The 13954-nt window shown below is 38.8% G+C and overlaps 1 protein-coding gene across 11 annotated transcripts in view; it reads right to left on the bottom strand.

Annotated features, from left to right (window-relative positions):
• Positions 1-395: 395 nt before the first annotated feature.
• GABRB1 (gamma-aminobutyric acid type A receptor subunit beta1) overlaps positions 396-13954 on the bottom strand; it is a 112385-nt gene continuing 98826 nt past the window's right edge. For 5 of the 11 annotated variants that reach the window (XM_064418255.1, XM_064418254.1, XM_064418256.1 and 2 more), the window contains one exon: positions 396-7693. In XM_064418255.1, coding sequence (XP_064274325.1) covers positions 7364-7693 — 330 coding nt within the window. In that variant the 3' untranslated portion in view covers positions 396-7363. The other 6 variants (XR_010361324.1, XR_010361322.1, XR_010361325.1 and 3 more) reach the window with 6 other exon arrangements.

A 13954-nucleotide genomic window follows, 5' to 3' on the forward strand; every position in this document is an offset into this window, starting at 1 on the left:
ATTCTCTGGCAACTTATGTAATAATGGATTTTTAGTTAAGGCTTATGTGGTGGTGTTCAGTCTGTAGTATCATCCTATATTTATCTGTCCTTTACTGCAGCAATGAACAGAAAAGGCTGAAAAAATCTTTTTTTAATGTTTTTTTGCTTTAACAAGAAGTTTCTCATACTGCTGTTGTTGACAGAAATAAATGTGCAATGAGATGCTTTTTCTTAATAGGTGTTAGACTTTATTGGAAAACTGAGTATTTTTAATATAACCATCAAAATTATGTTTTTAATAGGGGGCATAACAACACAGTGTGACTGGCTAGAGGGGGAGAGGAGCTCCAGTTGACAAGCAATTGAGAAGCAGCAGCTAAAACACAGCATTGCATTTGAAACGTGCATCCTGACCTTACATCTCTACAGACAAATATAAGACACATACTGGCCTCCAGCAGATGGCATGGAAAAGGACCAGAAAGAATGGAGAACAGAGCTTGCTCTTTGTACTGTCTGTAAGATTTTTTGTCTTTGCTCAGAGAATTAGTTACTTCTGGAACAAGCAAGCTCTCCTGTTGTGACAGATAAGGCCTTTGTGGAGACTGTACCAGAGCAGATTAATGAAAAAAGCTAGAGCTTTCACAAGATCCATTGCACTGGTGCCATCTTCAGCTACACTTTGCTGAATGCAGGTAGACATGAGCAGGTAGTAAATGGGACAAACCTGTACAGGACAAAAGCATCTGGAACAAGCTTGTGGCCAGGAGCATGTCTTGAGGAGAGTGTGAGGAGCCCCACTGACAAGGAAACTTGTGCCTGTGACTAAGAATTAGGCCAAAGGTGTGAGAGATTAATGAGACTCCATTAGCATTAAAGAACTGAATTTTGTCCTTGCTTTTCTGTTCTATTTGCCAATATCTGTATTTTCCTACATTCTTCCATGTGTGAGCTCATTCTAATTAACTGGCTGCAGCATGTGGAATAGCTCTGGAGTTTGCACATCCCACCACACTCACTGGTAAGTATTGTTTCAGGAGATGCTGCTCCTTTGGCCCAATTCTACACCATGGGTTCCTGTTCTCCCAGTCCTTACCTGGCAGAGCAGCTCACTTCTGGGGCCAGCAGTGGCACGGGCAAACCCCCCTCCAACAAACCATCATAAAGATGTTCAAGAAAGGTACTAAGGAGAAGTCTCTTGAGTACGTAATTTACAACAGAAACAAAACTTTGCACAGGAGGCTTTTTGAACCAAAAGCTAACGAGAAATCAGTACCTACATATAATAGACACACTGTAGGAAGTTGTAATTTCACCACCTAAAAAGCACCTGCAGAAATGCACATTGCACATTAACACCTGCAATTTGAATCAGAAAATCAGCATATCTTGATACAAAATATAAAAAGTAAATTATAAAAATAATGTTACTTGCCCTCTGCTGGTGTTCATTGCTCTTTTCTTTGTTTCACAGAAATCTTCCCTTGATTTCAGAAAAAACTTTTTTTTTTTTTTTCATATCAGCCATGTCAGCTTTGATCTTGTTATGCTAAAGGAAACCAGAACTGCATATGAACAGCAAACCGTCAGTGTGGAATTGACTATTGTTTATAAAACTGCTTTTGCAACAAAGCAATTATATATGCCAAGAAGCTGTGTTTTTAAAAGATCTAAATAAGTCTGTAGAACATTTCTGAGTTCTGAAGCAAGCCTTTCTGATGGGAAACATGTTGAGACATAATTATGCTTTCTTCTGAAAGGTGGTTTTAAGAACCAGTAACACCCTATCCTGAAGTATGAACATTTTGCTATCATTTTGATTTGTGTATTAATATTTATAATGCAGTATCAGCAGTAAAGGGATTTTTACTCTTCTAGTACTAAAGAATGTTTTCATAAGTGCATCAAGATAGTCCATAATTTTTTTTTTTTTTTTTTTTTTTTTTTTTTTTTTTTTTTTTTTTTTTACTTTAAATCAACCTCAATTACATTTGGTGGTATACTCTCTTTCCTCTGTGAAATTTTAGTTCATTCCTGCTTCAGGGCTTCTCCAGAAAGACCAAATAACTCCCACCAAAACCCAGAAAAGGAGGCAAATATCACAAGATTCATTCTTTGGACTTTTGCAGGCCTGTGTGGAGAGTACTACATAGAGAAGGCTCTGGCTATTTTTAAGCACTGGGTTACTCAGCTAGTTTAGCTAATAGAGTAATGAAAGGCACTGGAAGGTGTGGGGATTTTCCTAACTAGGAACTGCTACAGGTCCACAGGGACTGCTTTGTTGACGGACTATCTGTGGGGAAGGATTCATAGCATCATATAGATTAAGTAAATATTTTTTGATGGCTACAGTAATTTTTTTGGCAGGGGGGTGAAGGCAGAGGTTTCACATGTGCCATATTTCTATTGATATTGTTTAAAATGGGAGCCAGAACGACGTTGGATCATCTGATGAGAACTGCTATTAACTTCCTTTGTAAAACCCAATCCTAAATTCTTTACCGATCCCAAAATCTCCGTCAGCTCTTTCTTGAAATGATGATTTGCCTGATTTGTTACAGAAATGTTAGCTGTAGTGTACAACATTCAAAGATTCCTCTGAAAATCTAAAAAAAAAAAAAAATCAGGTAATATGTTGTCAGCTAGATCAAAACACCAAATGACATTTCAGAGATAGGAACAAGGAGACTGGTATGTTCACAGATGTGGATGAGATGGCTGATGTTCTCACTGAAAGGCATGATCTGCTAAAGGAAACCATCTTTCTTACATTTTTGGCAGTGTGATTGATTTTATACTTTTGCATAGGAATGTGTGGGTACATGTGCGAGAGCCAAGGATGAGTTAAAAGAAATTGGTCAGAGATGATCTCTAGCAATATGACATACTTCTGCTGCCATGTAATTATTTTAGTTCCTCATTAGTATTGATACTCAAATGCAATTGGAATTTGCAAAAAAAACCCCAAAAACATGTAAAAGAGTGAGTACCAGGCCATTTCTTATATTGGCACCAGCATGAGACAAGAAGGGATGTTTTTATAATTCTGGGAGATTCAAGATTACTTACAAAATAATTGAGAAATAGACATGTCAAGGAGCAAACAACACCATTAGAGTTAACTCTGCACTCCAAGGCAGCAAGTAGACCAAAGTCACCTGCTCTTCTTTTATAAGAAATGCTGCCTTTTTTATTTGTCACTTAATTCTTTCAGCCTGTGCATATACATTTCAGCATTATTACATGCTGAAATACATTATTCTTGTGTGATCTCTTGCCTTCCTTGGGCTGCAGGGTGATTGGTTGCCCAAGGAGGCAGGAAGAAATGCCCAGTCACAGATGTGGGGAGGTCATGCTTTGTAATAGAAAACCCATTTTTAAAGTATTTTTTTTACGTAACAGATATAATCCAGCACTAATATTCCCAAGGATGTGTTAGCAATGCACCCTCAATATGTGAGAACAGACTCCTTGGTGATGGGAAACAGCTGGAATGTGGCCCTCAGGCCCTGGGTGACTTTCCTTGTGATTTACGTCAAGAAATCCTCCACTTGCAGTACAAAGGGAAGGAACATTTCCTGTAAGGGTGAACCAGGTGAGCCAGCAGATTTTCTGAAATTGCAACCTTTGTGCTGGTCAGTGGTAGCATAAAGCAATATAATGTCAAAAATATTCCTGTTTCACTGAAAAACTGGTTTTTGTGTCTCATAAGGCTGGAGTTCATCAAGCTTCTTTCTGCCAGAGAAGAGGCAGATGAAAATGTGAGCTTTGTCCTCTGCTGAGCTGGCTGCTAGCTTTTGAAACTTGTAGGTATGTAGTGTCTCAGATCCTTACTGTCCTTTTAGCTTTTGAACTAAAAGAAAATTATTGGTTGAAATTATCAATAGATTCAAATATTGTTGGGAGACTCCCAGGTAGGCACACAAATATACACGCTCGGGGACAGTAGAACCTCAGTGCCTCAGGAAACTCAGCCAAAAACAATGACTTCCAGGAGAAATTGCATGAGAGCTGCACAAACTGCATGGGAGTTTAGTGAAACCTAATTAGCAATGGGACCTTATCTATGCTCATCTTGAAGTCTGGTTCTTCAGGCTAGGGAAACTACAGAAATACAACTGTGAGGGCACTTAGCATTTTTCACCTTTCTTGCATGAAGCCAGCCAAATTACTCCAATTTTTTGATGGGAAGAGATCGTGCTTGTTTTTTGCTCCATAATTTCTAGCTCCAGATGGCATTGTAGCTGGGTAAATGGACTCATTTTGCCATGCCATGCACTAATACCACTGGCTTTTCCTTGCTGCCAAGCTATTGCTGTCAGGTGAGAGATATTTTCTTCTGCTTTTTTCTCTAGAAGTAGTTTCTCCTACACTTAGTAGCTCTTGCCTCTGTCTGTGATGGGTTATTAGTCTCTGCTGCCAAACTTTGCACCAAGAGCTGGCAGCTGTTTCCTGACTCGAGGTTGTGGCTTCCAGCTCTTGATGCAGAGAGGCCTTGGTGTGTGCTGCTCAAAATGGACTGTGGGGCTGGGATTTGGACAGGCAGGTGTTTGACCTCTCCTGGAGCACAAGAGTAGGTCCTATTTTGGAACATGCTGTTCTTCAGGAGTTTTGCATGTGCTGCTCTTGTTTTGTTAATGGCTTTTACTCTACTTCATACCTTTTTTTTTTTTTTTCTTTGTAACTGTACAATGTAACTGATTTTAGTCCAGGTTAAACCTATCAACTGTGCCAGGAGTATCTGGCTGAACCATAAACTAGAAAAATATGTGTATGCAGATGTTAGGGGCCTGCAAAAGAAATGCTGAAAACCATAAAGCTGATCTTTGCTCTTGTAAGCAAAAACAAAGGATCTTTTTTTTTTAACCTAAAGACTTTTTGATGTCCTGTTGGATGCTGGCTCTTCTAAAATGTTCACTGCAGCTATAAGGAGAGGTTGCATTATCTCTTCACCACCTGATCAGCTGGGTTTAATTACTTACCTGAGGTCTGTCTATGAATATCTTTTGGAAATCTGGTAATGCAAAATATGAATGACTGATGGTTGTATTTTACACTACAAATCTGCAGAATTCATTATTTTCTTTAAATTACTTTGAATTAATTTTTGTGTATAAGCACAAAGCAGGCAAATTCAATGGCTCATGGACTTACTCTGTTAAGTCTCATGCCAGTTCAAAGAATTCAAAACTATTTAATGGGATGTGTGTTTGCAATGGACAGCGCATATGGTCCTACTGCTGTCTCCCTCCTGCTGCTATTTTTTGCAGTTTTGGAAGTTCAATTTGCAAGACTTCCTTATGCTCTCTGTATTCTTTATTTTACAATACCAAAATAATATTGTTAGTTTCCACTGAAATATTCTTGATATAAACATTTCTTAACTATGATTAAAAACTTAATCACACTGTCCCATGTGGGATTCTTGTTTAAAAATTATTTTGAGTTGTTTCAGGGAGGGGATAGGCATACATGGCCTATTCACAAGAGCCCTTTGTCCGAATTAACATTTGTCCTGAATCACCTCAAGTTGTACTTAGGGGCTGATTAATCTTGTAAAATTGTGTAACTGTGTAGTAGACCGGAGGTTAAATGTTGTAGCAGCAGAGAGAAGACATCTGAGCAGACCATGATTGTGCTCCATTGAGCTTGGGATGAGACTGGACTTTGGAGCCCACAGAAAAATGGATAGTTTCAAAGACTCCCTTTGATTGGCAATGTCAAATGCCTGGTTTGCAGCCTTATAACTTTCGTAGTGATTACATTAAACCTACTCCCTTTCTTGTTTGGTGATTCTATGATTCCACCTCATTCTGCAGAAGCCTGCTGTGCACACAAAGGGAAGGGGCTGCAGGCCCTGGTCTGTGAGAAGGTTCAATTTGCACAATGTGACAAACCATAACATGTAGGAGGGTTTAATTCATTATTGTGTTCTGATTAAAGAGATTGCAATGTCACTTGGCAATAAGGTTATCAGCTGTCCTTTCTGCCAGGCAACGAGGAACTACTGAAGAACATCACTTTTCCACATCACTTTTTTGTTTGTATCCTGACCAATGTTTCTTTCTGTACCAGCTTCCATTGATAATACCACCTCAGTGCCTACATAGACTCTGTTGGCTTGTATGTCTTGACTCTCCTAAAGTATGAAACACTTGGAATAAAAAAAAATTGACTGATAATAATTTCAATAAAAAGCTATGTTAGGCAATATAGTATCAGTGCTGTAAGGAAACAATTGGAAATAGAGAAGGAAAATTGATTTAATATAGGTAGAACACGACTGACCTATTGCTTCTCAGTTGCATGGACATTGTAGCCCTTTGCCTGTGGCTCCTTGGCTGCAGTTGTGTCAGGCCACAAGCAGCCAGGTAAGAAGAGGCAGCTCCTCAGGAGGAGTGCACCCAGCATTGCCAGAGTGCTGTAGGACTCAGCTGCATCTCCTGGTTCTCAGCGGAATAAAGAAATCTGAAGGAAACTGTGTGCAGAAATTTCCTCAGATCTGTTCCCAGACATCTACCAACTTTTGGGAGAATGTTGCAATTACCAGCCACAGGAAGCCTGGGTGTTAAGAAAAATCTTGGCCTGGGGTATCCCACAGAGCTGCTTCAAGGAATCAACATGTGTTTGTTTTCTACTTTTTAACACAAAATTACATATGGCACAACTCTTCTTATAAATATCAACTTTGCTTCTGTTATTGTGGAAATAACAGAATTCCATTGAGATCAAATCAGCTGATTCCTTGCTTGGATACTCAGTGGGATTTTTCTCTGCTTTTTACTTTTGAAGATCTCTGTCTATGAAAATGTTATTTGACTTCTCCTTGAGTGATACTACTCAAACACACAATGGAAATACTTCCTAGTAAAGCTATTAAGTTTGAACTGAAGCATGGTGCAATAGTTATAATCATTTAACCTGTAATTTCTTCAAATTTCTCTACACTCTGAATGGTGAAAGACAGTGACATAGATACTACGAGTAGTTTGACTGTGTTATTTGGAAGCATGCTGCTGTGAGCTGCCAATATGTGATAAGAAATACAGTGGGACAAATTTCCACTTAAAAAAAAAAATTAAATTTGGCACAGAAAGGTCATGGGTGATGCATAAACTTTGTAAAAATCAAGGTAGAGCAATTTTTTCTCAAATGCTTCTTAAGAGTTGATCTGTACTCTACTGATCTAGATGTTGCGACTCTGGATTTGTGTTGGGTTGTTGGTTTTTTTTTAAAGCTTAAATCTAGAAATGTTCCATGGCGGAGTATCTTACGTTGAGCATGGAACATTATAGCTACTGCAGTTCTTCAGAATTTACAAAATTGAGAAGGAAAAGAAACAAGTCTAATTATGTTAGTATGTGGTAACATTATTGCATAACTTAGTGGACATAATACAGCCAGTAAACAACATTAAAGAGAATAAACATGATGGGAAAGACCATTCTGGACCACTTGTCTATCAGGTTAACATCAGTCAAATCAGGGATTTTGACTTTGATCTGGGATGCCCTCCTGCGTAAGTGTCCTTTTTTATGGAGCCTGTGCCTGTCCAGAGCACTCCTGCTGTAGAGGTCTCTGCTGGAAGTGGCTCTTCTGTACTGCAGGTTGGCACTGCTGCACATGTATGTGGTGGCTGGGGGGTCATGGAAGATTGTGCAAATGTTATTTCGTAGTTCCCGTGGTTCCAGCACGTTTCCATGGGCATCCACCTGTGTCAAGGAAGGAACGGGGATTAGACAAGCTCCTCAGCCAGCCCAAGGTGTTTCCCAGATGGACCTTGTGGCTCTAGTGTCCTGGGGCTGCAAGGACAGTCCTGTCTGGTACAGCATTCCCAAAAGTGAAAAGACACTGAATACGCTTTCCTGACTGGTGTGAAATTAGCTATTCAACATCTAAGCACCTTCCATCCTGACTCGGCGCCTTGGTCTTGTAATTCAGTTAATTGTCTCATCCTCTGTGAAGTAAGACTTTTGTAATTTTATCTTTTACTTGGATCGTGGCCTTTATGACATACTGTTCTTTAAAGTCTAGTGGCTGGCACCTGAAGATTTCACATACTCAAGATGAAAAGAAGATGTTGCTGTCTCTGCTCATTTTAAACAGTTTTTGACTGTTTTACTGCTGCAGGTTGGTTTCTAAAAGTTTTGTAACAATGGGTTTGTTATATGAAGAGCATGTAGATACACATGTATTTCATCAGTTATTGTAAAATACTCGAGATGAGAATTGATTTTGGGCAATTACTATATTACAGGGATGAAATCATAGCACATTAACTTCATGTGCATGTAGAATAATCCATCTTATTTAATGAAAACTTACATTCAGTTGCACTTCTATGTGTTAGCATCAGAAACAGCTGTTTCAAATATGTTTGTCCCTTTATTTGTGCTATTAGTCAGAGCACTGTTTTAAATATCTAAGCAAAGAACTGGAAACTGCAACCAGTATGTACATGTGTGGCACAAACAATTATATATTTGTAAATAATAAATATTTTTTATCATTGTCTTCTCAGGTATGAGTGTAATTAACCATGAATTGCTGCACTGCTGTGAAATGTTCTCCTTTTCACAAATCTTTAGTTTTCTACACATTTGTAGTAAAACCTCTTTTGAAAAGTTTTTGTGGCATTTCCAGGTTAACTTCTGATTTCTCCAAAAAGACTTAAGAGACAAATTCAGAGATATTTAAACATCCACTGTAGCTCATATGAGAGAAATATACATCACAACACTGGCCTCTTAAATGAAACTTCAAGGTCTTCACCTTGAGGCTTGAATATTAATGTTGTTTTTGGTAACCTGTGCTATTGGACCTATCCCAAATTTATAACAAACTCGATCATGTCTGCGGATGTGGAAAGGCATGTCTGCCTTTATACCAGTGAATAAGTTATTGATTATAGACTATATCTAGTCTTGTGAAGCACCATTGATATGCAGTGCTTTGTTTGTACTCTGAGCTTTACATTTTAGTAAGACACAGCAGAGCTAGGAAATGATATAATAATGCACAGCAGATTTGAAGTAAGTGAAATAAAAAATTCCAAACAAAACTCACAGGGAAACCCAGTCTTGTGGGTTGCTGCAAAGGAAAGATGGGACCAAAGAAAGTTTCAGTTCCACCTGGCAATGGGGAAGATGTCCCTTCCCATCACCAGGAGAAATCTTTACATCATTACTGACAGCATATTTGTACTGTGCCAGACTAAGCACTTACTAACTGAAAGCAAAGCAGTGAAGGGACTATTTGTACAAAAGCCACACAAGAAAACTGTAGGGAAAAAAGCCTTCAAAGTGAATAAGCCTTCACAAATAGAAAATGCACTATTCTGGTTTAAAAATTGATTCTGTATGTGCTGGAATGGGCATTCAGTGGTAAAACTCCAGTTCCCACCACTGTTTTGGTGGGAAAAACTTACACGTTTTGGGTTAGAAAGGTCAGCTTGTCACAAATCAGAATGGTGTTTCAAATGTTGGCTTGAGATATGGGCTACCCAGTTCATACTTTTTAGGTCAGTTCTTCAAATTTAAGGAGGAAGATTTAAGATAGGGTCTCCTACTCTTCAGACGACTGCCATAACTATGGGACTATTAATTTACTCTGAAGATCTGACATTTTTTCTGTGGAAAAACGCAGCAGTCTCAGAGCTGTCTCTGTGTAAAAAGAGATTTTTTTTTTTTAAATTCTCAGAAGTTTTGATAGGTCAATCTTTTCTTCTCATTTTTATGAAACAGCTCTTTGAGCCATCTTTGATTACATAATCTAATGTGTAAGTTAATTTACTTCAGTGTTATAATAATAGTAACAATAATGCAGCATTATTAAGCGGTTATTATGACTTTTTCTTTTGTGAAGAAAGCTCGTAGCTGCCTACTCTCTGAAGTGATTCAGAGGGATCTTTCTTAAACTAATATGTCCTGCTGATTTGTTATGAGCCAAGCAGTGTCTGAAATCTTGCTCTAAGCGTTCAAAAATGAACCTGTTATTTTTAAAATTAATTTAAGCCATTTTAGGCAAGATGATTTGTATGTCATGAAGCAAGTTGGTCTTTGAATTGCAACCTTTGCAATTCAGAGCCAAGAGCCATACACTGATCTTGACTAAATTAGCTCATGGAAGTATAAAAGATGTTCTTATGTATACCTGGTCAAATGCTCTGTGCAATTCCCCACATCATTAAAAACTCTTTCAGGATATTTTGATATAAAGTGTTAAGACTTGTGCAGCTGATCTCCTGCTGCTGAGCCAACAACTGTGCTGAAATCATCCTCCTCAGATGAACTTGGTTCATTTTAATATAATTGTAGTACAAATTCACACCTCCATCCAAGGTACCACCAGCCCTCACTGGGCACGTGCTCCACGTTTTATTGACTCTAAGAGTGAAGTAAGAGAATTTTACACCAATCAGTAACAAAGGTGTGAATGACTCAAGTTCCACCTAAATGTAAGGAAACAGGTTACAAATAAGTTCAGAATACGGAAAAATCAGGGAAGACTCCATTGCAACCATCAGTTGATGGGCTGAAAATGTCTTCTTCCCTGCAGGGATGCTATTGGGTAAGACTCACTCTGTGTGGACTGAATGCTTTCACTGGGGATTAGAGTTTGTCTGTGTATTGCTTTAAATATGGTTTTGCAGTCAGATACTATCACTGGCAATCCTTGAACATTAACCTGTCACCATTTTTTATTAATAAATAGTGATATTCCATAAGCTGTTAGTGTGAGTCCTTGCCAGGTGCTGGCTGTTGCTTGCAGTGGGTAACATAAATAAAAAGGAAGACCCTTTAAGGGTTCATAAACTGGGAAGACATGCTGAGGGGTCTCCCTTAGGCTGTCCCTGACTAAGTCAGTCAAATCAGCCTGTGATCCAGCAGGGCAGTTCAGTGAAGGGTGCCCCTAACAGGAGGCTGACAGACGGGGCTCATCTTTCCTGACAAGCACGAAGGGTTGAATGGCTGTCCCCACACTAAGGGGGATGAAACCTCCTTTTTCATGTGGCACTTAGAATATGAGTTTCCTGCTTAGGATCATCAAATGATATTGTAAGTGTAAAACAGTGAAAGCAATAAAAAGAAAACAACCCAAAGCAACAGTTGGGAGACAAAAGGTAAGAACATCTGTTTTCTCTCAATACAAACCCATTGTTTCCTCCTCTTAAGATGAAAGACTCAGGGCCATGTAACTCACACAGGTTGTCTTATTGGAACAAATGCTGTAGTGTTACCACAATCTGATTTGCAGAAAAACAGCTTATGTTCAGCAGGGCTATATTAATTCACAAGGAGACTTACTTGAAGGTTAAGATTTTTTGTGTGGTTATGTGCTTCTCTTCTTTTTCTTTTTCCAGTAGCCACTGTATTGGAGAATTGTAAGTTTTCCTCAGAGCCTGTGGCTGGTCTCTGGCTTTCTATCCCAAGTGTTTAGTGTTTGACAGGGTATTTAGAAGGTAAGTGTGATGCTGTGCAGAACTGGGGAGACAATCTATCACTTGCCTTGTGTTGATAAACCTTTATAAACCTTTTGATGGTGCAGCCCCTTTCCCACTCACATCATGATTGCATCCTACCTTTTTTCAAACTTAAGAGATATCTTCTATGTAATTACTATTGACCCTGTAATTGTTTGGGGGAAGAGAAGCAGTTGCATGCATGGACTATCTAAATATTTTCTTGCTGGGTGTTTTTTTCTATTTATATATAATTATGGTGATGTCAGTGACATCTAGGTTTGATGAATGAACAAGGAGATATAAACAGTCTTTATGCTTTATTCAGATTGTTTACTACAAATTAATAGGTTTTGTATATTAAAAATAAAAATGGCATAAACTGTAAAGCTGGAGAGACTTTATTTCCATCTTCTTCAGTCTGTAGAGTATGGAACAGCCACATATGAAACAGCACTTCTGTTTCATTTCTCATCTGGTCTTCTCTATCTTCTCTATACTGTTCATATCGTGGTCAGTTTGCTGAGTGTTGCTCATGCATCTAAAGCCTGTGTTATCTGGTGGAGGAATTTGAACTCTTTTAGTCTTTGGAGTTGTATGTCAGATGGGAATGATCAATATCTTCACCTGGCACAAAGAGATGAAACACTGTCACATATCTTCTAATAGCTACAGGTGCCTGTATGCATAAGTGGTGTGGGTCAAGAGCAAAGGGAAACAATGTCCTATAGCTATACATACTTACAATTGTACTTCTTTTATGCTCAAAACCCAGCTTTCCCCTGCTCTAGTGCAGGCATCATAATACAAGTGAAAAATCTCAAAAAATGATGGAGAGGGGCTGGGAGCTGTTTCACTGGAGGTCACATAACCTCGCTGTGTCCCACTGCTCTGGCCATGTGCACTCTTCCTGCCAAAGACAGAAATACAACTGTTGGAAATCAGCATTTCTATGCTGAGTAAAATTAATGCTCACAATGTCTCACATCAGTGTGTGGAACACAAAATTCACCGATATCCATTCACATGTGTATGTTTATGTATATGTATGCATATATATATATACACACACATAATACATATATATATGTATTTACAATCACAATCCCACACTGTACAGGCAGAAAGCAGTCTGTTCACTTAAAGCACTCTCAAGTCTCAGAATGGGGTTGCTGTCTGAAGTGTGAGTACTTAGAAAATCTGGTACAAAGCATGTATGACTTCCTTTTTCTATCAGAAAAATGGTGGTGTATGGTGCTTGAAAAATTTTCCATCCCATTCTGAGCACCAATCCCAGTGTAATCTTTGCTGCATAACATTTAGACAAAAGCTTTTAGTTATGAGTTTTATGGAATTTTGTTAGTTAAATGAACTCTCCAAATATGTAGGGGAAGAACTTACCTGCACTCCTGTCCTTTACTCAGTTCAGTGCACTGGGGCACATGTAGCCAAGGCTGACCTCTGAAGAAGTCGATTTCCTCTTCATCATGAGTCCTTGCTGTGCTGCTTCTCACCTAGGCTGGGTTATCTCAGGAGCTGTTGAGGTAGCTGGTCAGAATTTGTGGGTTATGGGGTTTTGTTTTCCTTCTTTATTTTCCATAGAAATTGATAGACAGTGTCTGTGCACGACAATCCATCCTGGGGTGGTTGATCTCCTGTGCTCTGTGGAAGACAGTGCTTTGTGGGGTCTTGGAGGCTGCTGATTGCCTGAACTGAATTTGTGCCCTCACTGTAATAAAGCATCTCCTACACAGTGGGACAGAAGGCAAATGTAAGTAAGAACTTTTAATGGGCTTATGAGTACACTGAGACTGAGGATAAGACAGCTTTGTTAATGATGCATAGCTGTAGTGGCGGGACACCAAACACACAGCTCTAGAATTAAAAAGATATCAGAGTTTCTGAAATGCACTTCCAGATGTGTATGTGACAATGTAGCCATCTATCAAGATGAAGTCTTACTTCTTAGAGTTTTATGTGTTGGTCTCATTCTTCAAACTGAACAGAGGGCTCAAATACAGCTTTGTCCAAATGTTATCACCTCAGGCCACAGGAGTAAAGAAGTTTATAGGACAGCCTGCGCAAGATCTCATTCATACTTGGATGTAATATATTGTAAGTAAAGCACAGGAAGGAAGAAAATTTTTGGCTCGTTAGGATATATTTTTTCCTCTGAGTCAGACTGGGCCAAATACACCTGAGGCTTCTAAGGGTTTGTTTCTGAAAAACTGGGGAAAAGTGAAATAGGTTTATAGATGTTTGCAAGTGCTCAGTGATGTATTGCAAAATTAAACTCATCCTCATTAAAAATATGTCCATAGTATTACTTTCTGCAAATTTTCTGGCTTGTTTTTTAAAGAGGGGATAGTTGTGGTATGCCTGAATTTAGCTGGGGGAAAAATCCTGACATCTATGAAAGCTGTTATAAACAGCAGCAGCATCCTTGTGTTCCTCAAAGGTCAGTGCTACAGGCTTCATTCAGGGCTCACTGAAGCAACTGAGCTTGTCTATG

This window comes from Passer domesticus, chromosome 4, assembly GCF_036417665.1.
Source record: "Passer domesticus isolate bPasDom1 chromosome 4, bPasDom1.hap1, whole genome shotgun sequence".
Classification (NCBI taxonomy): domain Eukaryota; kingdom Metazoa; phylum Chordata; class Aves; order Passeriformes; family Passeridae; genus Passer; species Passer domesticus.